This window comes from Rutidosis leptorrhynchoides, chromosome 4 (genome assembly GCF_046630445.1).
Source record: "Rutidosis leptorrhynchoides isolate AG116_Rl617_1_P2 chromosome 4, CSIRO_AGI_Rlap_v1, whole genome shotgun sequence".
Classification (NCBI taxonomy): Eukaryota; Viridiplantae; Streptophyta; class Magnoliopsida; order Asterales; family Asteraceae; genus Rutidosis; species Rutidosis leptorrhynchoides.
Window position 1 is genome coordinate 61,082,406 of NC_092336.1, and position 26,729 is coordinate 61,109,134.

The 26,729-nt window shown below is 35.4% G+C and overlaps 2 protein-coding genes across 2 annotated transcripts; one reads left to right on the forward strand and one right to left on the reverse strand.

Moving 5' to 3' along the window:
• Positions 1-3,027: 3,027 nt before the first annotated feature.
• On the forward strand, positions 3,028-4,065 carry LOC139840673 (uncharacterized). Its single transcript, XM_071830924.1, has one exon. The coding sequence runs from the start codon at positions 3,028-3,030 to the stop codon at positions 4,063-4,065; it is 1,038 nt and encodes a 345-aa protein (XP_071687025.1).
• Positions 4,066-21,330: 17,265 nt separating this feature from the next.
• Positions 21,331-25,316, reverse strand: LOC139839640 (uncharacterized). The gene is made up of 8 exons (XM_071829762.1): positions 25,096-25,316; positions 24,970-24,991; positions 23,318-23,374; positions 23,154-23,235; positions 22,363-22,458; positions 22,149-22,273; positions 21,956-21,974; positions 21,331-21,814 (listed from the first exon to the last, which is right to left on the reverse strand). The coding sequence occupies exons 1-8, from the start codon at positions 25,196-25,198 to the stop codon at positions 21,566-21,568; spliced, it is 753 nt and encodes a 250-aa protein (XP_071685863.1). The 5' UTR covers positions 25,199-25,316; the 3' UTR covers positions 21,331-21,565.
• Between the last annotated feature and the right edge of the window lie 1,413 nt (positions 25,317-26,729).

Genomic DNA, 26,729 nt, shown 5'->3' on the forward strand with positions numbered 1-26,729 from the left:
ATATTGCAAAATTTCATACATTCAGAGCCCGATGACTTATTTAGTTTAACCATAATTTGTTAATATATATTTTTTGACGTTTTATTTACATTCAAGTATTTTATTTTGTGACCCTAATGACTTTTAATCCTGACTCCGCCCCTGAGGAGACATGACCAAAATATTAAGAGTTCCCAAATTTTGCCGAGTCTTCACCATGATGACCATATCTCCTTTATACATACCACAACTTAATTGATTTAAACTTTTGTAAGTAAAAAGACTACAAATATCATTTCTTAGTTTCTTAATAAAATTGGAGAGGGGTGCGGGACCTCTCCTGGCCCGTGTACACTTCTACGAGCTTAAATGATATCCTACAAACGCTTTTCAATTTGATTTGAATTAATATTGATTTATTTTACTTTATGTATAATTGTATATCATTATCAACTAGCTCGAATATGATGACCAAGTTCATTTCCACACATTCGAAGTCAACAATTAGCACTGACTAAACATATCAAATTAAACAGGTCAGTGCCAAACCGTGTGCAATTATATTTAAGTTACAGTAATATAGTACTATGAATGGGTAATATTTTAAATGGATGATGATCCGTATACTGTCAAAAATTCATCCGTACAAACATACTTAATAATTTTGACATATTAATATTAATACAAATTACCGAGTATTCTTTGATATTGTTATCCCTAATTTCTTGCAAAGGTGATATGTTTTGATCTTATCTTCTTTTAAATTTAGAAAACCGTATATTTTTCTTTATTTGTTATAATAAAAAATAAAATAACCAAAATGGGTGAGTGTGTGAGAGAGAAAGAGTGGAGAGAGAATGCACGAAATGGTCATGTCGAAGCAAGGAGGTTGGGAGATCGATACAACGGGAGATTTCATGAGCGACTAGATAGGATATTCGGAATCCACTTGACCTCGTTTATGTTCTTCAACTTCCCCGAAAGTTGGAAGATGGAGGATTTGTGGAAAACCTTCAAACCATTTGGAGATCTTAGGGATATTTACTTGGTTGGGAAAAGACTAAGGAATGGGCAGAAATTTGCGTTTGCGAGATTCGGGAACGTAACAGATGCAGATTTCCTGCTATCTAAACTTGAAGGAATAAAGTTCAATGGTTCGGTGATAAAAATATTCAAAGCTAGAGCAAGAAATGGGGATGAACAAGCTCGAAAACCAAATGGTGGAACTCATCAGTACGATGGAACTCATCAGGTAAAACATTTGGTTATGATCGGTTGCGACGACATGGGAATGCCTTTAGGGATGACAGAAAATTCAGTGAGGTGATGAGAGAAGATGTAGAAGATTTGCGGGCTATGCTTAACAGTCACAAAGAAGATCTAAGGAAGGTTCTCACAAAACAAAAGGATAGCACTGCAAAAGCTAAGGTTGATATGAAATATAATAGTGAAAGTTCCAGTTATACAGATGCAAGGAAGGTTAATGTGAAAAACCAGAAGTGTGTTTTGAGTGGAAGATCTATTATATGTGAGCTGCAATCCTTAGATCTTTTCACTAAACTAGAAGAATTATGCAAGGTTGAAGGAATTCCAATGTCCTCGATAAAATATTTGGGTGGCATGGAGGTCCTTTTGACCTTTGATTCGACTGAAGTGGCTAAGGAAATCTTGGCTTACGATAATCATTTGATTAAAAAATGGTGTACTAGCACTCGTTTATTGGATGATAAAACGTATAAATCACCAGGGAGACTAGTATGGGTGGATATTCGCGGAGTCCCCATCACCAATTGGAACGAAGAAACTTTCAAATCAATAGCAGGATGGTGGGGCAAAATCCTAGCAATGGAGAATTGTAGTTTAAACGGTGCTAACCAAAACTTGCACACTGCTAGTGTCCTCATCCATATTCGAAACAACACTCTCCATATTGATGGTTGGGTTCAGTTAGAAGGTGATGAAAGCATAGTCTATGCAAGTGTCAAAGAAGATAACACTAGGTGTGTCCAATTTGAATTCGATCACCAGGATAACCTAGATTGTAACAAGTCAACTAATTCGATGTCAGAAGATGAAGAGGATTATGTGAATGATACCTTCGAAGATCTGGGAGATGAAAACGAATTCTTTAATCTAGAACTAGAAGACGATACTCTTGAAGACCGTGAAGAAAGTCAGAAAATTAAAACTCCAGAAGACGGTGGCAAGTATTTCGGTAAAAATGATCAATTTTCCGATGGGGATGACCGGAATCGATGCAAAGAGGTTTGTGAAGATGAAGAGTCGGGTTGCGGTGGAATGGGGGTCCCTTTCCAAAGCAATAATGATGGTGGGACAATAAAATATGGAAGTCCAACGCTCAAAAAAGATGTCCCAAAAAGTGACGGCACCATTAATTCTAATAATGACGGTGGTAACGGTATTAGGTATAACACAGATGACGATGAAATTTGTGCAGAAACGATTGGGCCAGAAGGCCCAAATAAAAGTCCTGTTAGAAGAAGCCCAAGTGTTAGGTCTCAAGTCCAGAGTTCCCCCGTTGGGCTGTCTAGTTCTGCTTGTATTGGGCCTGATAAATCCAGCAAGGTAAATAAGCTCAATAATGCTAAAGTTGGGTCTAAACCTCGGAAATCAGTTGATAAAATTCACTCTGGTAAAGCGGTCAATAATTGTTTGACAAAAACAAATAGAAAGTCAAAAAGAGAGTGTTGTTGGTCTGCGATGTGTAAATGGAAATCATCTTCTAGGATGATGAACATCAAAAAATCCGCAAGAAAGGTAAAAGAGGATAATCAATTGCTTAGATCTAGGTGTACTTCTTGTGCTAATGAAGACAACACATCGAATCCTATCTCACAGAACAGGAGATCAGGCTCAAACAGTTCGACTGAGGTAGGTGCTAAGGCCAAATCCAATTCTTACATCTCGATCAACCAAGAGGATGTTCATGAATATGGCAGGCGGCTGGGATTGAAGTGGCAAAAGAAGCCAACTGCTTCTTCTCTGTAAGTCCATGTTTCTTCTAATTTCGTTTCCTCAAGGTTAATTATGAAGATAATCTCATATAACATTAGAGGATTTGGTGTCGGGGTAGAAAGTAAATTTGGGGAAACAAAAAAATTTATCATTCGTGAAAAGCCTGCTTTCCTAGCTTTACAAGAGACGAAATTAAACACCGTTAATGGTCATTGGATATACTCATTATGGGGTGATGTGAATTTTGATTTTATTCAAACAGAAAAAGTAGGGAAATCGGGTGGGCAATTGTTGATTTGGGATACAAACTACTTCGCTGCATTAGATGTGATTCGGTTTGATCGGGTTTTAGGAGTTAGGGGTATATGGAAGAGCAGTGGTATACCCTTAAATGTTCTTAACATCTATGGACCCCATGATGATTCGAAAAAGCAAATCTTATGGGATTCGTTATCTAAGTTGGTTAGTAATGATAATGAGGCATGGGTTCTTTGCGGTGATTTTAATGAAGTAAGAGATCGAGTTGAGCGATTTAATTGTGAATTTGTTGAAGGTAGAGCAAAAAAGTTTAATGAGTTCATCAGTTTATGCAACCTAACAGATATTCCTATCGGGGGGAGGGTTTTTACTAGGGTGAGCGATGACGGCTTCAAATTTAGTAAATTGGACAGGTTCCTAGTTTCGGAAAGCTTTTTGGAATTATGGGATAATCTTTCAGCTATCACCCTAGACCGTACTAAGTCTGACCATTGCCCAATAATGCTAAAAAATGAAGAAATCAATTTTGGTCCGAAACCTTTCGAGGTTTTTGATGTTTGGTTCGATGATGTTGGTGTTGAAAAAATCATTAGTGATGCTTGGAATGAGACGGTTAAACCCAGCAACAGAAGCGACTGCACCTTCATGTATAAATTAAAAAACGTCAAAAATGCTCTTAGAAGCTGGAGTAAAGATAAGTTCGGGCAAATTGATCGGGAAATCGAAACGCATAAAAGTGAAGCATTAAAAATCGAGCTCAAAGCTGAGAAGCAGCAGGTGGATGAAAGTGAACTTGAAAGGTGGAAACTTGAGAGGAAAAAGTGGATAGAAAAGGACCGAATTAAAGCTTGAATGGTAAAACAAAAAGCCAGAACTCGGTGGGCTCTCGAAGGAGACGAAAACACAAAGTTTTTTCACTCGTTGATTAGATGTAAATATAATAGGAGCAACATCCGAGATTTTAATATAAATGGGCATTGGAACGAAAACCCAAATGATATTAAGATGGAGGCGTTTGAGTATTTTAAAAGAATTTTTGAAGAACCTGACATTTTGCGACCTTCAATGGAAGACCTTTGTTGTAGTGACCCGAACTTTTCCATGTTTATATATATTAATTGAGATTGATATTTACATGATTAAATGTTTCCAACATGTTAAGCAATCAAACTTGTTAAGACTTGATTAATTGAAATATTTTTCATATAGACAATTGACCACCCAAGTTGACCGGCGATGCACGAACGTTAAAACTTGTAAAAACGGCATAACGATATATATATGGATATACATATGGTTAAAATGAGATTATGATAAGTAAGTATCTCCATAAGTATATTAACAATGAGTTATATACATATAAACAAGACTACTAACTTAAGGATTTCGAAACGAGACATATATGTAACGATTATCGTTGTAACGACATTTAAATGTATATATATCATATTAAGATATATTAATATATCATAATATCATGATAATATAATAATTTAACATCTCATTAGATATAATAAACAATGGGTTAACAACATTAATTGAGATCGTTAACTTAAAGGTTTCAAAACAACACTTACATGTAACGACTAACGATGACTTAACGACTTAGTTAAAATGTACATACATGTAGTGTATTTAGATATACTAAAATACTTTTTGAAGACTTCAAGACATATATCAAAACACTCATACTTAACGAAAATGGTTACAGTTACTTTCCCATTCTTTTCTTTCATCAAGAATTCTAGTCGTATTCTTACCCGTATTATATACAGCCTCAAAACATACTTACTATGGGTATATACCAATAGGAACTAGCATGGAATTCCAATCTTGATTATTTCATGTATGACTAATCAATTTTAACTTCTACCATGAGCTAGTCAACTAACTAGAACTCCTTTTAACCCCACTCACCACTCACCAATTACCACTCATCATTCACTCCATTTCACTTCCAATTCTCTTTCTAATTCTCTCTCAACACACACACACTATTATGAACGTATTTTTCCAGTAGTTAATCATCATCTTCATCAAAAATCACTTCAAGAATCAAGCTATAATCATCATAGGAAGAACATTTCAAGAACACTTCAAAAATCCCTTCAAGTTTACTAATTTACTTCCAAGCTTTCTAATCCATTCCAAGTAATCATCTAAGATCAAGAAACCTTTGTTATATACAGTAGGTTATCTTTCTTATTCAAGGTAATATTCATATTCAAACTTTGATTCAATTTCTATAACTATAAACTATCTTAATTCGAGTAAAAATCTTACTTGAACTTGTTTTTGTGTCATGATCCTACTTCAAGAACTTTCAAGCCATCCAAGATCCTTTGAAGCTAGATCATTTCTTGTCACTTCCAGTAGGTTTACCTACTAAACTTGAGGTAGTAATGATGTTCATAACATCATTCGATTCATATATATAAAACTATCTTATTCGAAGGTTTAAACTCGTAATCACTAGAACATAGTTTAGTTAATTCTAAACTTGTTCGCAAACAAAAGTTAATCCTTCTAACTTGACTTTTAAAATTAACTAAACACATGTTCTATATCTATATGATATGCTAACTTAATGATTTAAAACCTGGAAACACGAAAAACACCGTAAAATCGGATTTACGCCGTCGTAGTAACACCGCGGGCTGTTTTGGGTTAGTTAATTAAAAACTATGATAAACTTTGATTTAAAAGTTGTTATTCTGAGAAAATGATTTTTATTATGAACATGAAACTATATCCAAAAATTATGGTTAAACTCAAAGTGGAAGTATGTTTTCTAAAATGGTCATCTAGACGTCGTTCTTTCGACTGAAATGACTACCTTTATAAAAACGACTTGTAACTTATTTTTCCGACTATAAACCTATACTTTTTCTGTTTAGATTCATAAAATATAGTTCAATATGAAACCATAGCAATTTGATTCACTCAAAACGGATTTAAAATGAAGAAGTTATGGGTAAAACAAGATTGGATAATTTTTCTCATTTTAGCTACGTGAAAATTGGTAACAAATCTATTCCAACCATAACTTAATCAACTTGTATTGTATATTATGTAATCTTGAGATACCATAGACACGTATACAATGTTTCGACCTATCATGTCGACACATCTATATATATTTCGGAACAACCATAGACACTCTATATGTGAATGTTGGAGTTAGCTATACAGGGTTGAGGTTGATTCCAAAATATATATAGTTTGAGTTGTGATCAATACTGAGATACGTATACACTGGGTCGTGGATTGATTCAAGATAATATTTATCGATTTATTTTTGTACATCTAACTGTGGACAACTAGTTGTAGGTTACTAACGAGGACAGCTGACTTAATAAACTTAAAACATCAAAATATATTAAAAGTGTTGTAAATATATTTTGAACATACTTTAATATATATGTATATATTGTTATAGGTTCGTGAATCAACAGTGGCCAAGTCTTACTTCTCGACGAAGTAAAAAAAATCTGTGAAAGTGAGTTTCATCTGCCCTTTTTCTCTCTTTACATTTTTGGGCTGAGAATACATGCTAATGCTTTATTAACTGTTTTACCATATTTACATGCGTGAGTTTCATTAATCCCTTTTTAAATGCTTTTGCAATATATATTTTTGGGACTGAGAATACATGCGCTGTTTTTATAAATGTTTTACGAAATAGACACAAGTAATCGAAACTACATTATATGGTTGAATTATCGAAATCGAATATGCCCCTTTTTATTAAGTCTGGTAATCTAAGAATTAGGGAACAGACACCCTAATTGACGCGAACTCTAAAGATAGATCTATTGGGCCTAACAAACCCCATCCAAAGTACCGGATGCTTTAGTACTTCGAAATTTATATCATATCCGAAGGGTGTCCCGGAATGATGGGGATATTCTTATATATGCATCTTGTTAATGTCGGTTACCAGGTGTTCACCATATGAATGATTTTTATCTCTATGTATGGGATGTGTATTGAAATATGAAATCTTGTGGTCTATTGTTACGATTTGATATATATAGGTTAAACCTATAACTCACCAACATTTTTGTTGACGTTTTAAGCATGTTTATTCTCAGGTGATTATTAAGAGCTTCCGCTGTCGCATACTTAAATAAGGACGAGATTTGGAGTCCATGCTTGTATGATATTGTGTAAAAACTGCATTCAAGAAACTTATTTTGTTGTAACATATTTGTATTGTAAACCATTATGTAATGGTCGTGTGTAAACAGGATATTTTAGATTATCATTATTTGATAATCTACGTAAAGCTTTTTAAACCTTTATTGATGAAATAAAGGTTATGGTTTGTTTTAAAATGAATGCAGTCTTTGAAAAATGTCTCATATAGAGGTCAAAACCTCGCAACGAAATCAATTAATATGGAACGTTTTTAATCAATAAGAACGGGACATTTCAGTTGGTATCCGAGCGTTGGTCTTAGAGAACCAGAATTTTGCATTAGTGTGTCTTATCGAGTTTGTTAGGATGCATTAGTGAGTCTGGACTTCGACCGTGTTTACTTGAAAAATGATTGCTTAACAAATTTTGTTGGAAACTATATATTTTTAACATGTGAATATTATGTGATATATTAATCTCTTAACGCGTTTGATATTATGTGATAGATGTCTACCTCTAGAACAAGTCCCATTGACTCACCTAATAATAATGAAGAGTCAAATGTAAATTGGAATGATTCGTGGACTGATTCACAAGTTCCCGAAGAGGAACCGGAAGAAGAGTCGGAACCGGAAGAAGAATCGGAACCGGAAGAAGAATTGGAACCGGATGAAGAAATAGAACCGGTGGGGGAAATAATAAAACAGTTAAGTAAAAGAAAATCCTCAACCAACCGACCAAGGTTAATTATGGTCAATGGTGTTTCCGCCAAGGAAGCAAAATATTAGGAGGATTACCAATTCTCCGATGAATCGGATTCCGACGAGAATTCCGATGATGTTATAGAAATTACCCCAACTGAATTTAAAAAGGCAAAAGAAACTAATAAGGGAAAGGGCATAAAAATAGAGAAATCTAATTCCAACCCCGATGAACTTTATATGTATCGTCAACCCCCGAAGTCCTTAAGTTGTAACAATGACCCGGGAACCTCTAAACCACCAGGTTTTTCTAAACCAATGTGGAAAACGACGGCTCGTATTAGGGGAACATCATATATCCCTAGAAACTTGGCAAAACGAACCAAAATCGAAGAAGAAGAAACAAGCGAGTCGGAATAAGATAGTTGTATTCGTGTGGTGTAATATAAGTAATATAGTGTGCTTATGCTTTATGATATATGTAAAAATTGCTTGTATTAATAAGTATTTTTCTTTATGAATCTAACTCTTGTCTATTTTACAGTATAAAAACATAAAATGGATAGACAACCCAATATTTTAAGAGACCTACCCGGAGACATGATTGATGAAATCTTGTCTAGAGTCGGTCAGAATTCTTCCGCACAACTATTTAAGGCGAGATCAGTTTGTAAGACATTCGAAGAACATTCCAAGAATGCCTTGATTTATAAAAGGCTTTCGTTCGAAAGATGGGGGATATCACATTGGGAAATCCATAAGTTACGATGTGTTTACTTTGACGCATATATTGCGGGGAACCCAAATGCTATTTTACGCAATGGGTTAAGAAATTATTTTGACTCAATATATCCGAATATTGGACTTCGTGATTTAGAAAAAGCGGCTAACATGCAACATAAAGAAGCATGTTATGCTTACGGATTAGTAATGTTCGCTTCTCACCAAAGTGAGAACAAGAACATCCGGCTACAACTATTAAACAAAACGTTCCTACAAGTGACGGAGTCGGTAATTGGGGTAAGAAATGAGGTTTTTAGATTGTTACGGGACTGTTGGACATTACGTAACCCTCATCCCTTTGACGACGTTACAACACGCTGTCTTATCAACGGCCATAACGGTTATGTTCCACAAGACCAAGGATGGGAAGTAGTCCTAGTAAAACCAGAATGCATGACTTGTTTCTGGACGTATGAATTACGTGTCTTTATTGCCTTTGCTGAACGACTTGTGTACTAGCTAGAATTATCTTCACAACTACCTTGTATCAAAGTTATTGTGTGCTATATTTCATGCTTTATGTAAAATAAGCGGTATTGTAAGTTTGTAAAATATTGTGTAAAAGTTTGAACGCGAAATATTATTATAATCAGTTTTTCATATAGAATTGTAGTAGTTGAATTGTATATTAGCTACTAAGTATGAACTTAACGGGTAGGTGCTACCCGAATTTAAACTTATAAAACGCTAATATGAAGAAAAAGCTTTTATAAATGAGTTCATATTATGCTGCGAAATACTATTAACTACTCTTAATATTCTGTATGATTAACTTGTTCCATTTGACTATTTTGAAGGAAATGGCACCGACTACTCGACACACCGTGAATATGAATGAAGAGGAATTCCGTACTTTTCTAGCTTCAAACATAGCTGCAGTACAGGCTGCGCTACATACCAACAATAACCTTGGATCTAGCAGTACCGGAAATCGTGTAGGATGCACCTACAAAGAATTCACTGCCTGCAAACCTTTGGAATTTGATGGAACCGAAGGACCGATCAGATTGAAACGGTGGACCGAGAAGGTCGAATCGGTGTTTGCCATAAGTAAGTGTACTGAAGAGGACAAAGTGAAGTACGCTACGCATACCTTCACAGGTTCTGCGTTAACATGGTGGAATACCTATCTAGAGCAAGTGGGACAAGACGATATGTACGCACTACCGTGGTCAGCATTCAAGCACTTGATGAACGAGAAGTACTGTCCCAGAACCGAGGTCAATAAGCTCAAGACAGAACTTAGAGGGTTACGAACCCAAGGATTTGATATTACCACGTACGAAAGACGATTCACAGAATTGTGCCTATTGTGTCCGGGAGCATTCGAAGATGAGGAAGAGAAGATCGACGCCTTTGTGAAAGGATTACCGGAAAGAATCCAAGAAGATATAAGTTTACACGAGCCCGCCTCCATACAACAGGTATGTAGAATGGCTCACAAACTAGTGAACCAGATTGAAGAAAGAATTAAAGAACAGACTGCTGAAGAGGCCAATGTGAAGCAAGTCAAAAGAAAGTGGAAGGAAAATGGTGATAAGAATCACCAATACAACAACAGCAGCAATTACAACAATAATCGCAACAATTATCCCAACAATCGCAACATCAATCGCAACTACAACAAACGGCCCAACAACAACAACAACAACAACTACAACAATCATCCCAACAACAATAATAACCGCAACAACAACAACAATCAGAAGCAGCTATGCCAAAGGTGTGAAAAGTATCACTCGGGGTTCTGCACCAAATTTTGCAACAAGTGTAAAAGAAATGGTCATAGCGCGGCGAAGTGTGAGGTCTACGGACCAGGGGTTAATAGAACGAAAGGAACAAATGGTGTCGGAACGAGTAATGGCGGAGCAAGTAGTGTCGGAGCAAGTTATGCCAATGTAGTTTGTTATAAATGTGGAAAACCGGGCCACATTATTAGAAATTGCCCGAACCAGGAGAACACGAATGGACAAGGCCGCGGAAGAGTTTTCAATATTAATGCGGCAGAGGCACAGGAAGAACCGGAGCTTGTTACGGGTACGTTTCTTATTGACAATAAATCTGCTTACGTTTTATTTGATTCGGGTGCGGATAGAAGCTATATGAGTAGAGATTTTTGTGCTAAATTAAGTTGTCCATTGACGCCTTTGGAAAGTAAATTTTTACTCGAATTAGCAAATGGTAAATTAATTTCTGCAGATAATATATGTCGGAATCGAGAAATTAAACTGATTAGCGAAACATTTAAGATTGACTTGATACCAGTAGAGTTAGGGAGTTTTGATGTGATAATCGGTATGGACTGGTTGAAAGAAGTGAAAGCAGAGATCGTTTGTTACAAAAATGCAATTCGCATTATACGAGAAAAAGGAAAACCCTTAATGGTGTACAGAGAAAAGGGCAACACAAAGCTACATCTTATTAGTAATTTGAAGGCACAAAAACTAATAAGAAAAGGTTGCTATGCTGTTCTAGCACACGTCGAGAAAGTACAAACTGAAGAAAAGAGCATCAATGATGTTCCCATTGCAAAAGAATTTCCCGATGTATTTCCGAAAGAATTACCGGGATTACCCCCACATCGATCCGTTGAATTTCAAATAGATCTTGTACCAGGAGCTGCACCAATAGCTCGTGCTCCTTACAGACTCGCACCCAGCGAGATGAAAGAACTGCAAAGCCAATTACAAGAACTTTTAGAGCGTGGTTTCATTCAACCAAGCACATCACCGTGGAGAGCTCCTATTTTGTTTGTCAAGAAGAAAGATGGTACATTCAGGTTGTGTATCGACTACCGAGAATTGAACAAACTTACCATCAAGAACCGCTACCCACTACCGAGAATCGACGACTTATTTGATCAACTACAAGGCTCGTCTGTTTATTCAAAGATTGACTTACGTTCCGGGTATCATCAAATGCGGGTGAAAGAAGATGATATTCCAAAGACTGCTTTCAGAACACGTTACGGTCATTACGAGTTTATGGTCATGCCGTTTGGTTTAGCTAATGCACCAGCTGTGTTCATGGACCTTATGAACCGAGTGTGTGGACCATACCTTGACAAGTTTGTCATTGTTTTCATTGATGACATACTTATTTACTCAAAGAATGACCAAGAACACGGTGAACATTTGAGAAAGGTGTTAGAAGTATTGAGGAAGGAAGAATTGTACGCTAAGTTTTCAAAGTGTGCATTTTGGTTGGAAGAAGTTCAATTCCTCGGTCACATAGTGAACAAAGAAGGTATTAAGGTGGATCCGGCAAAGATAGAAACTGTTGAAAAGTGGGAAACTCCGAAAACTCCGAAACACATACGCCAGTTTTTAGGACTAGCTGGTTACTACAGAAGGTTCATCCAAGACTTTTCCAGAATAGCAAAACCCTTGACTGCATTAACGCATAAAGGGAAGAAATTTGAATGGAATGATGAACAAGAGAAAGCGTTTCAGTTATTGAAGAAAAAGCTAACTACGGCACCTATATTGTCATTGCCTGAAGGGAATGATGATTTTGTGATTTATTGTGATGCATCAAAGCAAGGTCTCGGTTGTGTATTAATGCAACGAACGAAGGTGATTGCTTATGCGTCTAGACAATTGAAGATTCACGAACAAAATTATACGACGCATGATTTGGAATTAGGCGCGGTTGTTTTTGCATTAAAGACTTGGAGGCACTACTTATATGGGGTCAAAAGTATTATATATACCGACCACAAAAGTCTTCAACACATATTTAATCAGAAACAACTGAATATGAGGCAGCGTAGGTGGATTGAATTATTGAATGATTACGACTTTGAGATTCGTTACCACCCGGGGAAGGCAAATGTGGTAGCCGATGCCTTGAGCAGGAAGGACAGAGAACCCATTCGAGTAAAATCTATGAATATAATGATTCATAATAACATTACTACTCAAATAAAGGAGGCACAACAAGGAGTTTTAAAAGAGGGAAATTCAAAGGATGAAATACCCAAAGGATCGGAGAAGCATCTTAATATTCGGGAAGACGGAACCCGGTATCGGGCTGAAAGAATTTGGGTACCAAAATTTGGAGATATGAGAGAAATGGTACTTATAGAAGCTCATAAAACCAGATACTCAATACATCCTGGAACGGGGAAGATGTACAAGGATCTCAAGAAACATTTTTGGTGGCCGGGTATGAAAGCCGATGTTGCTAAATACGTAGGAGAATGTTTGACGTGTTCTAAGGTCAACGCTGAGCATCAGAAACCATCAGGTCTACTTCAACAACCCGAAATCCCGGAATGGAAATGGGAAAACATTACCATGGATTTCATCACTAAATTGCCAAGGACTGCAAATGGTTTTGATACTATTTGGGTAATAGTTGATCGTCTCACCAAATCAGCACACTTCCTACCAATAAGAGAAGATGACAAGATGGAGAAGTTAGCACGACTGTATTTGAAGGAAGTCGTCTCCAGACATGGAATACCAATCTCTATTATCTCTGATAGGGATGGCAGATTTATTTCAAGATTCTGGCAGACATTACAGCAAGCATTAGGAACTCGTCTAGACATGAGTACTGCCTATCATCCACAAACTGATGGGCAGAGCGAAAGGATGATACAAACGCTTAAAGACATGCTACGAGCATGTGTTATTGATTTCGGAAACAGTTGGGATCGACATCTACCGTTAGCAGAATTTTCCTACAACAACAGCTACCATTCAAGCATTGAGATGGCGCCGTTTGAAGCACTTTATGGTAGAAAGTGCAGGTCTCCGATTTGTTGGAGTGAAGTGGGGGATAGACAGATTACGGGTCCGGAGATTATACAAGAAACTACCGAGAAGATCATCCAAATTCAACAACGGTTGAAAACCGCCCAAAGTCGACAAAAGAGCTACGCTGACATTAAAAGAAAAGATATAGAATTTGAAATTGGAGAGATGGTCATGCTTAAAGTTGCACCTTGGAAAGGCGTTGTTCGATTTGGTAAACGAGGGAAATTAAATCCAAGGTATATTGGACCATTCAAGATTATTGATCGTGTCGGACCAGTAGCTTACCGACTTGAGTTACCTCAACAACTCGCGGCTGTACATAACACTTTCCACGTCTCGAATTTGAAGAAATGTTTTGCTAAAGAATATCTCACTATTCCGTTAGATGAAATCCAAATCAACGAAAAACTTCAATTCATCGAAGAACCCGTCGAAATAATGGATCGTGAGGTTAAAAAACTTAAGCAAAACAAGATACCAATTGTTAAGGTTCGAAGGAATGCTCGTAGAGGACCCGAGTTCACCTGGGAGCGTGAAGATCAGATGAAGAAGAAATACCCGCATCTATTTCCAGAAGATTCGTCAACACCTTCAACAGCTTAAAATTTCGGGACGAAATTTATTTAACGGGTAGGTACTGTAGTGACCCGAACTTTTCCATGTTTATATATATTAATTGAGATTGATATTTACATGATTAAATATTTCCTACATGTTAAGCAATCAAACTTGTTAAGACTTGATTAATTGAAATATTTTTCATATAGACAATTGACCACCCAAGTTGACCGGCGATGCACGAACGTTAAAACTTGTAAAAACGACATGACGATATATATATGGATATACATATGGTTAACATGAGATTATGATAAGTAAGTATCTCCATAAGTATATTAACAGTGAGTTATATACATATAAACAAGACTACTAACTTAAGGATTTCGAAACGAGACATATATATAACGATTATCGTTGTAACGACATTTAAATGTATATATATCATATTAAGATATATTAATATATCATAATATCATGATAATATAATAATTTAACATCTCATTAGATATAATAAACAATGGGTTAACAACATTAATTGAGATCGTTAACTTAAAGGTTTCAAAACAACACTTACATGTAACGACTAACGATGACTTAACGACTCAGTTAAAATGTATATACATGTAGTGTATTTAGATATATTAAAATACTTTTGGAAGACTTCAAGACATATATCAAAACACTCATACTTAACGAAAATGGTTACAGTTACTTTACCATTCTTTTCTTTCATCAAGAATTCTAGTCGTATTCTTACCCGTATTATACACAGCCTCAAAACGTACTTACTATGGGTATATACCAATAGGAACTAGCATGGGATTCCACTCTTGATTATGTCATGTATGACTAATCAATTTTAACTTCTACCATGAGCTAGTCAACTAACTAGAACTCCTTTTAACCCCACTCACCACTCACCAATTACCACTCATCATTCACTCCATTTCACTTCCAATTCTCTTTCTAATTCTCTCTCAACACACACACACTATTATGAACGTATTTTTCCAGTAGTTAATCATCATCTTCATCAAAAATCACTTCAAGAATCAAGCTATAATCATCATAGGAAGAACACTTCAAGAACACTTCAAAAATCCCTTCAAGTTTACTAATTTACTTCCAAGCTTTCTAATCCATTCCAAGTAATCATCTAAGATCAAGAAACCTTTGTTATATACAGTAGGTTATCTTTCTTATTCAAGGTAATATTCATATTCAAACTTTGATTCAATTTCTATAACTATAAACTATCTTAATTCGAGTAAAAATCTTACTTGAACTTGTTTTTGTGTCATGATCCTACTTCAAGAACTTTCAAGCCATCCAAGATCCTTTGAAGCTAGATCATTTCTTGTCACTTCCAGTAGGTTTACCTACTAAACTTGAGGTAGTAATGATGTTCATAACATCATTCGATTCATATATATAAAACTATCTTATTCGAAGGTTTAAACTCGTAATCACTAGAACATAGTTTAGTTAATTCTAAACTTGTTCGCAAACAAAAGTTAATCCTTCTAACTTGACTTTTAAAATTAACTAAACACATGTTATATATCTATATGATATGCTAACTTAATGATTTAAAACCTGGAAACACGAAAAACACCGTAAAACCGGATTTACGCCGTCGTAGTAACACCGCGGGCTGTTTTGGGTTAGTTAATTAAAAACTATGATAAACTTTGATTTAAAAGTTGTTATTCTGAGAAAATGATTTTTATTATGAACATGAAACTATATCCAAAAATTATGGTTAAACTCAAAGTGGAAGTATGTTTTCTAAAATGGTCATCTAGACGTCGTTCTTTCGACTGAAATGACTACCTTTACAAAAACGACTTGTAACTTATTTTTCCGACTATAAACCTATACTTTTTCTGTTTAGATTCATAAAATACAGTTCAATATGAAACCATAGCAATTTGATTCACTCAAAACGGATTTAAAATGAAGAAGTTATGGGTAAAACAAGATTGGATAATTTTTCTCATTTTAGCTACGTGAAAATTGGTAACAAATCTATTCCAACCATAACTTAATCAACTTGTATTGTATATTATGTAATCTTGAGATACCATAGACACGTATACAATGTTTCGACCTATCATGTCGACACATCTATATATATTTCGGAACAACCATAGACACTCTATATGTGAATGTTGGAGTTAGCTATACAGGGTTGAGGTTGATTCCAAAATATATATAGTTTGAGTTGTGATCAATACTGAGATACGTATACACTGGGTCGTGGATTGATTCAAGATAATATTTATCGATTTATTTCTGTACATCTAACTGTGGACAACTAGTTGTAGGTTACTAACGAGGACAGCTGACTTAATAAACTTAAAACATCAAAATATATTAAAAGTGTTGTAAATATATTTTGAACATACTTTAATATATATGTATATATTGTTATAGGTTCGTGAATCAACAGTGGCCAAGTCTTACTTCTCGACGAAGTAAAAAAAATCTGTGAAAGTGAGTTTCATCTGCCCTTTTTTCTCTCTTTACATTTTTGGGCTGAGAATACATGCAAATGCTTTATTAACTGTTTTACCATATTTACATGCGTGAGTTTCATTAATCCCTTTTTAAATGCTTTTGCAATATATATTTTTGGGACTGAGAATACATGCGCTGTTTTTATAAATGTTTTACGAAATAGACACAAGTAATCGAAACTACATTATATTGTTGAATTATCGAAATCGAATATGCCCCTTTTTATTAAGTCTGGTAATCTAAGAATTAGGGAACAGACACCCTAATTGACGCGAACTCTAAAGATAGATCTATTGGGCCTAACAAACCCCATCCAAAGTACCGGATGCTTTAGTACTTCGAAATTTATATCATATCCGAAGGGTGTCCCGGAATGATGGGGATATTCTTATATATGCATCTTGTTAATGTCGGTTACCAGGTGTTCACCATATGAATGATTTGTATCTCTATGTATGGGATGTGTATTGAAATATGAAATCTTGTGGTCTATTGTTACGATTTGATATATATAGGTTAAACCTATAACTCACCAACATTTTTATTGACGTTTTAAGCATGTTTATTCTCAGGTGATTATTAAGAGCTTCCGCTGTCGCATACTTAAATAAGGACGAGATTTGGAGTCCATGCTTGTATGATATTGTGTAAAAACTGCATTCAAGAAACTTATTTTGTTGTAACATATTTGTATTGTAAACCATTATGTAATGGTCGTGTGTAAACAGGATATTTTAGATTATCATTATTTGATAATCTACGTAAAGCTTTTTAAACCTTTATTGATGAAATAAAGGTTATGGTTTGTTTTAAAATGAATGCAGTCTTTGAAAAACGTCTCATATAGAGGTCAAAACCTCGCAACGAAATCAATTAATATGGAACGTTTTTAATCAATAAGAACGGGACATTTCATTTGTTACCCGACAATCTGTCCAGATGATGCTGCTACTCTCGAGTGTCCGATTTCAGAAGAAGAAATTTTGGAAGCTATACATGATTGTGGAGGTAATAAAGCTCCCGGGCCCGACGGTTTTAATTTGAGGTTCTTTAAGAAATTTTGGCACATTCTAAAAGAGGATTTTGTGAAGGCGATTTCGTGGTTCTGGGAAAACGGTGAGATCTCAGGAGGGTGTAACGCATCCTTTGTTACACTAGTTCCAAAAAAGTCTGATCCGGTGGGGTTAGGGGATTTCCGACCAATTAGCTTGATTGGAAGCTATTACAAAATTGTGGCAAAGATTCTATCGAACAGACTCAAAAAAGTTTTGCCTTCGCTAGTGGGATCCGAGCAGAGTGCTTTCGTAAAAGGACGGTATATCCTCGACGGTGTTTTGATCGCAAACGAATCTATTGATTTCCTCAAATATAAAAAGAAAAGAGGTTTAATTTTCAAAGCCGGTTTTGAAAAGGCTTTTGATAGCCTTAACTGGGGATTCCTTTTTGATGTTATGCGTAGCATGGGGTTCGGATCTAAATGGGTAAAGTGGATTGAAGCTTGTCTTAAGTCGGCCTCAATTTCTATCTTGATAAATGGATCACCGACGTCGGAGTTCGCGCTTAAAAGAGGGGTTAGACAAGGCGACCCTCTTTCGCCTTTTCTTTTCATCATCGCAGCGGAAGGACTCAACATTCTTGCAAAGGCGGCTACAGAAAAAGGTTTATTCAAAGGAGTAGAGGTCGGTGAAAATAAAGTTCTTGTTTCTCATCTACAATACGCCGACGACACTTTGTTTCTAGGAGAATGGGGTAACATAAATGCCTTAAATCTTAGGAATCTCCTTAATTGTTTTGAACTTGCATCGGGTTTGAAAGTGAACTTCCATAAAAGTTGTCTTTATGGTGTCGGGGTTGATTTTGAGGATGCTAGCCGTTTAGCTACGCTTCTAGGATGCCAAATTGGTAAATTTCCATTCGTGTATCTTGGTTTGCCAATCGGATCGAAAATGAACAAAGTAAGTGATTGGAAGCCGGTAATTGAGAAGTTCAAAAGTCTACTTTCGAGTTGGAGAATGCGCGCGTTGTCCATTGGAGGAAGGGTAGTCCTAATCAAATCGGTCCTAAATAGTCTCCCGTTGTATTATTTCTCGCTCTTTCGTGCTCCGCCGAGTGTGATAAAAATTCTAGAGAGTGTGAGGAGGGGCTTCTTTTGGGGTGGGGCGGATTTGGGTCAAAAAATCGCTTGGATAAAATGGGAAAATGTTCTTAATTCCTTTGGGAATGGGGGGCTGAATATCGGGACCCTAAAAGGCAAAAATCTCGCCTTATTAGGGAAATGGTGGTGGAGGTTTAAAACCGAAACCGATTCCTTTTGGGTAAAAGTTATTAAAAGTGTTTACGGGTCGTTTGGGGGGTTGATGGAGGAAAGTGAATTTATTCGCTCTCAACCATCCACCCTTTGGCGTAATATCATCTTAACAGGTACTTTGATAGAAGATTTGCATATTGGCTTCAAGTGTTCATTCTTAAAGACGATAGGTGATGGCGGCACAACTCTATTTTGGAACGAACATTGGATCGGGAATGACAAACTGTGCAACATGTTTCCTCGTTTATATAGACTTGAAAATGCAAAAAATTGTTGTATCAAAGATCGTGTATCAAGTGGTTCGAGTGGTTTTGTCACAGACTGGAACTGGGTGCGTGCCCCCTCGGGCAGAACTGAAGCGGAATTGGAACGTCTTTGCAGCCTGTTATCTTCCTTCTCGTTCAGCAGTAGCATGGATAAATGGAGCTGGAACTTGGCAAATAATGGGATGTTCACGGTAAAGAAGCTTTCCTCTCTTATCGACTCTCAACTGCTCAGCCCTTTCTGTTCGTCGCATGGTACAACACAAAATAAGCTAGTCCCAAAAAAGGTCGAAATCCTTGTTTGGCGAGCTCAAAAGAAAAGGCTTCCCGTTAAGCTTGAACTCGACAAACGAGGCATTGACCTTAATAGCGTGCGGTGTTCTTTGTGTGATGAAGACCTAGAGTCGGTTGAACATTCTTTATTCTCGTGCAAATATGTGATGGATGTCTGGTCTCGAGTCCTTAAATGGTGGGGTTTTAACAACAATTACCTCTCTAATATGGCGGATATCATAAACGATGGTGGTCCTTCTTCCTCAACATGCTATGGTCGTGGTGTATGGCAAGCGGTTAAATGGATTACTTTGTATCTCATTTGGAATAATCGGAACAAAAAGGTGTTTCAAGGTATCTCTTGGAATCCCCCGATGGCCCTAAACGAGATACAATCCCTTTCGTTCGAATGGATCTCTACTAGAGCAAAGAAGAAGATTAATATTGATTGGTTATCTTGGATTGCAAGTCCTTGTATCTATTTAAATACTTAGTCTGTTCGTGCATTTTAGTTCGTGTGTAAGTTCTTAGTTTTAGTTGCGTCCTTTGCAACTTATTTCGTGTACGTACGTTCAGTGGTGTAATCTCTCGTGTTAATAAAATCTTGTTGCTTTTCAAAAAAAAATATTAATACAAATTATTCCCCGTTACAAATAAATTGGTTTTTCTATTAATAAAAAAAGGAAATGATGTGTAAGTTGCAACAGCCACACCACCCATGTCCGGCCACCCATTCCACCATATAACTAGTAATGCATGGGCCAGGCCTTTTAATTTAATAAGTGGAGGACAAGGGAAGAACGGGGAAGCTCGAACCTAGAAAGTAACAATTTAAAGAAAAGTTATCTAAAAACGAGTCTCTCTAACATCTCGAAAGAAACCTTACAAACATATAAACCAAACAAAAACCAAAAAATATACAAAATACAAGGAACTAAAACAACCGAAGAACACAAAACGGCCTAACAACAATCAACGTCGAGGACTTGCCATTTTCAATTTACCATTGATCGTCTTTTTTAAAGAATTTTTTCCAAACCGATATTCAATCTTGTAAGATAACACTTTCCTTTATTAATTAACAGCAATGGATGATGGGATTTAAATTATAGACAGTCTAACCTGTAATAACAATATGCTAGGGGTTGGTTTTATATACATTAGTAGACTTGAGCATTATACTTTTTGATGTAACAAAAAAAAAAAAAAAAAAAAAAAAAAAAAAAAATCAAATACGCCAGCATATAGAGTGGTAATGTGTAAGCTCTTCATGGACCAATTTATGTTGCCTAATGGTAAAAGCTTCCAAATGGCCTAGTCAAAGGACCGGTTAGAGCACTCGGTGTCTGTCGTTCTTTTTCGCCATCGCCCCTCACCGACGCTGAGATCGACCGTTGGTCGACACCTGGCCGGCGTCAATCTCGTCGTGGATTGCCGAAGTCGTTGATGGGTTTATTATTATTTTTTGTTTTTTCTTTTTTACTTTTTAAATTATTCAATTTTCTTATTGGTCGATGTGATATTCGACCTTGAAATGAACACCAAAATGAACACCGAGCGACACTCCAATTTAATCAATTTTAAGGTCCATTTTCGACCTAGAAATGGACATGGGGACACCTCTTGCTCTTAGGTCAGATAGAGGCCCATCATTCATTTCATGGTTGATTCAGTCCGTCTTTGTTTAAGCACTGATATTATCACCAATCTATTGTCGTTGTACCTAGTTCTAGTTTCAACCTCAACTGAATAAGAAACTAAACGAAGTGTTGTATGGACCTTAAGCTTCTACATGACAAAATACATGAACACCAAAAGCACCGAGTTTATACTTCATATGAACCCAATAAGGTATAACAAGTGCAAACAGAACCACGAACGGGGACACGACAAACGTCCAACAATAAACCAAATATCAAGCAAATATAAGTGTCATGTACAGCATATTCTTAGACTCCACAAAAAGTTCAACTGTATCAATAAATAAAAAGATAGAATCCACAAAACCACTTGTTTCAATCATTTGCACGTTTCGCACGTTTACCTCTGGTAGCCTGGAGCTGGATAGCCCTGAGCAGGAGGATAACCCTGTGGGGGAGGATAACCGGCAGGTGGGTAGCCCTGAGCTTGAGGTGGTGGTCCGGGAGGGTAACCATACGGTTGTTGACCATATCCGACATTGGGTGGATATGGTTGATCAATCCTTGACATTTGCTGCACGGGTGGAACCATCATGGGTTGTGGTCCAAACTTCCCATCTCGTTTGTCCATCTCAACCTTGTGCTGTGTCTGCAAAATTAAGTCCATACCACGGATTTAAAAACCAGATTTGACCCCACAATGTGTCGGTTCAAATCGCTATTAGAATAAGATTATAGATACACACAGTTAGTAATGAATTGAGAAAAATTTGTGGCGGGCTTTACATACCTGCATGCACGCACAAACCCTGCAAAAAGTAAATTACAGTCACATGTTAGATTACACATGCCATAGTAGTAAGATGTACATGTAGCAATTTCAGCCCAAGTACCTGTATACTTAAGTCCAATTGGGCGAAATTTTATCTTTTAATGGTCGAACACAAAAAAAATAAAGAGAATAGGTAAAAAAGGTGACATACGTGCAGTAAACCATATCAGCTAAGCAATTGAGTATCTGAGATGCCTCACTGAGTTCTTCACTTCCAACAAGGCAAGCAACAATGGAAAATATGCACGCAAGTTGTTGAAGACAAAACATGAACCCCTACGTTGTGACCACAGAGCAAGTTACTCAAAAGTTCAAATGGCAAATGATTTCGGACATCAAAGACGAGAATTTTATGAAGACATTACAATGATACAATTGTCGCATTTTGTTGTTTGTATGTTAAACTCATCTTGCAATAGAAACCGAGTTGAAGCTACCGAGTTCCCAAAGCACAGAAAGACCTGAAGATGACAATATAAGGCAAAACAATAATGAATAACAAGTTCGCCTTTTTTCTATTAATAGTAATTTATAATTTTAATTTATTAGGTAAACCGTAAGTTAAAATTCTCTTTATGACCACAAGGAAGATCATTTCTATCAGTATTCTAAAATAAATTATAATTATAATGTATTAAACGTAAAACATAGAATTTAAGAAAAACCAAAATCCTAGTTTGATAGGTAAGTATATAAAAACTTTATATTTGATAGTTTTAGACTTGGCTGATTAAAGGTTGAAAGATTATGTGGATATATCTCTATAGGAATCATATCATTTGACAAATAAACTATATAAATGATATTTAGCTGATACCTAAATCATTAAACCTAAAACCTTCTACATTACTAGTGAGGGAATCAATGTGAGCTATACATTGAAATAGTGGATCTACTATTCAACTGTTATCACCATATCAAGTCCATACTACAACTAATACAAAACCTATAAAAGTCAACATTGACCAGACCCCATTTGACTAGTGCCATATGCCACCACTACCAACAAAGTGGCTACACCACTATCAAAGGTAGCCACACTAATATTGTATAGTCCATCTTCTCTTATTCCAACAACATTGTGTCGATTACATAACATTTGGTCTCACTAAAAAACTATTCAAGAATATTTATACACTTTGAGAAATAAGTGTACCTCAGTCCCGAGGCATAACTCGGGGCATTTGCTTTCACCACACCTTCCACTGCATGGCATATATCCAGCACAGCATGTATACCTATAAAAGGCATGAACGATATAAATATGAAATTACTACACTCCATGAAAGTAGAGTTAAGCTGATTGAGATTTGTACATACCTTGACATATCACCATAGAGAGCTCGCTTACGAAGCAAGTATGATACACATGGTCCACTGCCATTTTATATAGAGTTACAAAATAGATGCATTAGCAAATATAGAAAAAGTAGAATTTTACCTAATTGCCACGAAACAAGATGAAACTAATTGAATTAGATAAAAACTTGATGCCTACTGACATGTAATTCTATCCAGCACTACATGCATTTTCAATATTCAAGCAACTAAACTTCCTACTTATCATCTTCCACTCTAATTAAAATTCTTGACCACAAACCTCCAATAACTGGCTGTGATTATCACGTAGGACCATGGTATATAACATCGACAAGTTCAAAAAATAAACCACAATTTACAATATCTAATATATATACTTCATCATCCACTCTAAATGAGAATTCTAAAGAAGTTAAGAAGATATGTCATATAGCCCCATTAACTTAACTTCATTTCACAAAAGATGAAACAAATATCATGTTTCTCAAGGACGGAGCTCTATAGGGGCTAGGAGGGGTTGTAGCCCCAACAAAATTTTTAGGTGATGTTATAAAAAATTTGTTCCACGTGTATGCTAGTACTACTCCATATCATATATCATACTCCGTATATGTATATATATTAGTCAACTATTACGTTCTGGACTGTCCAAATTTTCGATACAAAACAAGAAAATTATGCGTATCTTAGGATTCCATGATGTTGTGTTGTTGCATCCTCCAAGAAAAAAGAAATAGTTAAATTAATGAAATTGAGTGATATTTATTTCATTTTTCTTCAAATTTGTGTCACTTGAGAGATATTTATGAAATCAAAATTTATCAAAGAATTGGAATTATTAATAGAGATTTAGATATAAACTATGTTGTCCAATAACCAATCTACTCAATTTTGATCCAATTTTCGAGAGATGTAATGAGGTATGTAATTGGAAAAATTTATAAGTGGAAAATAATTTTACTTTAATGTCTATGATAAATGATAATAAAATAACGATAATGATAATACATAGTGAAATATATACTTTTATACTATAGTTTTATTGTGATTGATGCCATGCTTATTTAATTTTTTTAGAATTTTCATATTAATACAACAGTACTTGTTGAATTAAATTCTATGAAACTTGATTATAATGTTCTTAGTTACTGTATAGTTTATGTAATGTTTTTTTTACAGATAAATATATACATGTTCTGGAATATTTATATTTTATATATGAAGTTGTTTTGCTGTTCAAAATATATATATATATATATACATGTTCTTTAACATGCGATAATTCATATTTTGTGGCTAAAATAATTTGATCTTCTTAATAAAACATGTTAAATTCGGCCCGTTCATAACCGTTCAAGATCTACCACTGCAAGTTCTAATGATATCTCACTGCAGTAAACCATTTTTTTATTATGTAATTACATGATCGTCTACATATAATCCTAAATCCTAAAAATATATGTACCAAATAAAAATCTAAATACCTAGCACTTTGAAACCTAGGTTAACGATCAAGCATCAATACACACATACATTGTAGATCAGCTTACAGACTGAAAAAAATTTAAAGCATAAAAGGCAAAACCGATATAATCGATAAAACATGTTAAAGATCTAAAAAAATTATATAAAGCGAAAAGTGAGGTTCTTACCAGAAAAACGCGAAGCAGCAATCTACATAAACATTCACATGCAAACGAATTATTATTAAAAAAAATAATAATAAAAAAAAATCATAAGTATATGATTAAGAGAGTGAAGATGTGAGATTTAATTACAAGGAGTATCGGCAGACATGGTGCTCATGAGATCAGTGTGCCATACATTCCGGTAATTTTGACGGAGTTGCATCTTATCCAATGATTCTTGAGATCTCGCCATAACTGGATTTGATTAAAATCTATAGAGATCGATTGTGCTTCGAATCAATTGAGCTCTGAATCGATGAAGAATACAATTGAAACTGGATTGAGAAAAGCCCTAAAAAGGTAAACGGCGTTGACTATGTTGACTGGGTAAAAGAAGGAAGCAACCCGTAAGGTACTTCAGAATAATTTCGAGTACTACATAAAGCCCCTTCTAGTTTCACCAAGTTGTAAATTTCCTTGAAAAGTCGAGAAAAAACAACAAGTCACATATTTTACATATATTTTGTCAAGGTAGACTTAGAGCTCGATACAGGTAGCTTAAATATGAACGTGTTCATTAACCATTAATCGTTAATCAAATATGTATACAACCCTTTTTGTTATGTACACAAACAATCATGTTTTAGTTTTTACCGTGTTACAGCACAGTAAAGCATAATTGGTTGTGTACATAATAAAAATGATTTTGTGCATATTACTCCTCTTAGTCTAATAGAATATTAATACGGAATAAACTTTGAAGACAATGTTTAAAAAACTGTAAATATATCGAGGTTTGTTTAATGAATGACATTGCTACACAATCTTATGAGAATAATGAGTGCATGCAAGTTAAGTTATAGAAAAGGCAAAGCGCTTATGAGTAAGTTGATTCGATATTGTTATTTTCTCAAACTAAAAGGCTTTTGGCGTAGCTGTATCGAAGAGCCTCTATGACTTTAAGGTTATGAGTTCGAGTCATGTTTAGGACATTATTCGTGTAAAAAAATATGTATAAAAAGATAGTTTCTGCGTTCAAGAGTTGTTAAGGGTCAGTTTGTGTAAGTTCTTGTTTGAAATTTTATGTTTTTATTATAGCAATTAAATTAAATTTATTTACTCTTTATTTACAGATACGGACGGAGTATATCTAAAAAAAACGCGAGGAAGAAACAAGTAGTGGCCAGCTTGATATGGAGATACCGAGAGAATACCCATCTTTTCTAATATTTAGATACAAACTATACATTTTTTTTATTGTGTTGTAATTTACGAGTCCCTATCTCTCTTTTTATTTTTTTCTTCTAACCATGATGTTTATAGCTTTTTTATATGTAAATAAAAGTTTGAACAATTTCAGAAAATATTTAAATAATTGGTACACCTGATGTGATCTAAAGTTTTCTATATTTAGGGTTTCCGTCAAAGTATTCGCTATCTTGATGTTAATTTGGTGGTGTTGTCCGTGTCTCTATCCATAGGTTGATTTCGTGTATGGGAATCTTAAAAGATTGGAAGAATATATCTCAAATGGTCAAATTGAGTAGGGCTGAAGGTTTGGGTAATTGTGATATTAAATATCTTGGTGGTAATGAGATCATGTGGGTATTCTACTCGTCGTTTGAAGCTGAGAAGATTATGAATAATTCTGATCATGTTATTCATAAATGGTGTAATAAGGTTACGTTTCTAGAAGACAACTACCATTGTGATACCAGGCTGATCCGGCTAATTGTCAAGAAAGTGCCAACAGTATGTTGGAACGAGGGTGTTCTTAAAACAAT

Bases quoted from the DNA above. Each gene is read 5' to 3' on its own strand.
- LOC139840673 (XM_071830924.1), top strand. From the start codon at position 3,028: ATGAAGATAATCTCATATAACATTAGAGGATTTGGTGTCGGGGTAGAA.
- LOC139839640 (XM_071829762.1), bottom strand. From the start codon at position 25,198: ATGGCGAGATCTCAAGAATCATTGGATAAGATGCAACTCCGTCAAAAT. The intron at 24,992-25,095 runs GTAATTAAATCT...ATGTTTATGTAG, and splicing joins CATGTCTGCCGATACTCCTT to ATTGCTGCTTCGCGTTTTTC. The intron at 22,274-22,362 runs GTAATGTCTTCA...GTCACAACGTAG, and splicing joins AATGCGACAATTGTATCATT to GGGTTCATGTTTTGTCTTCA.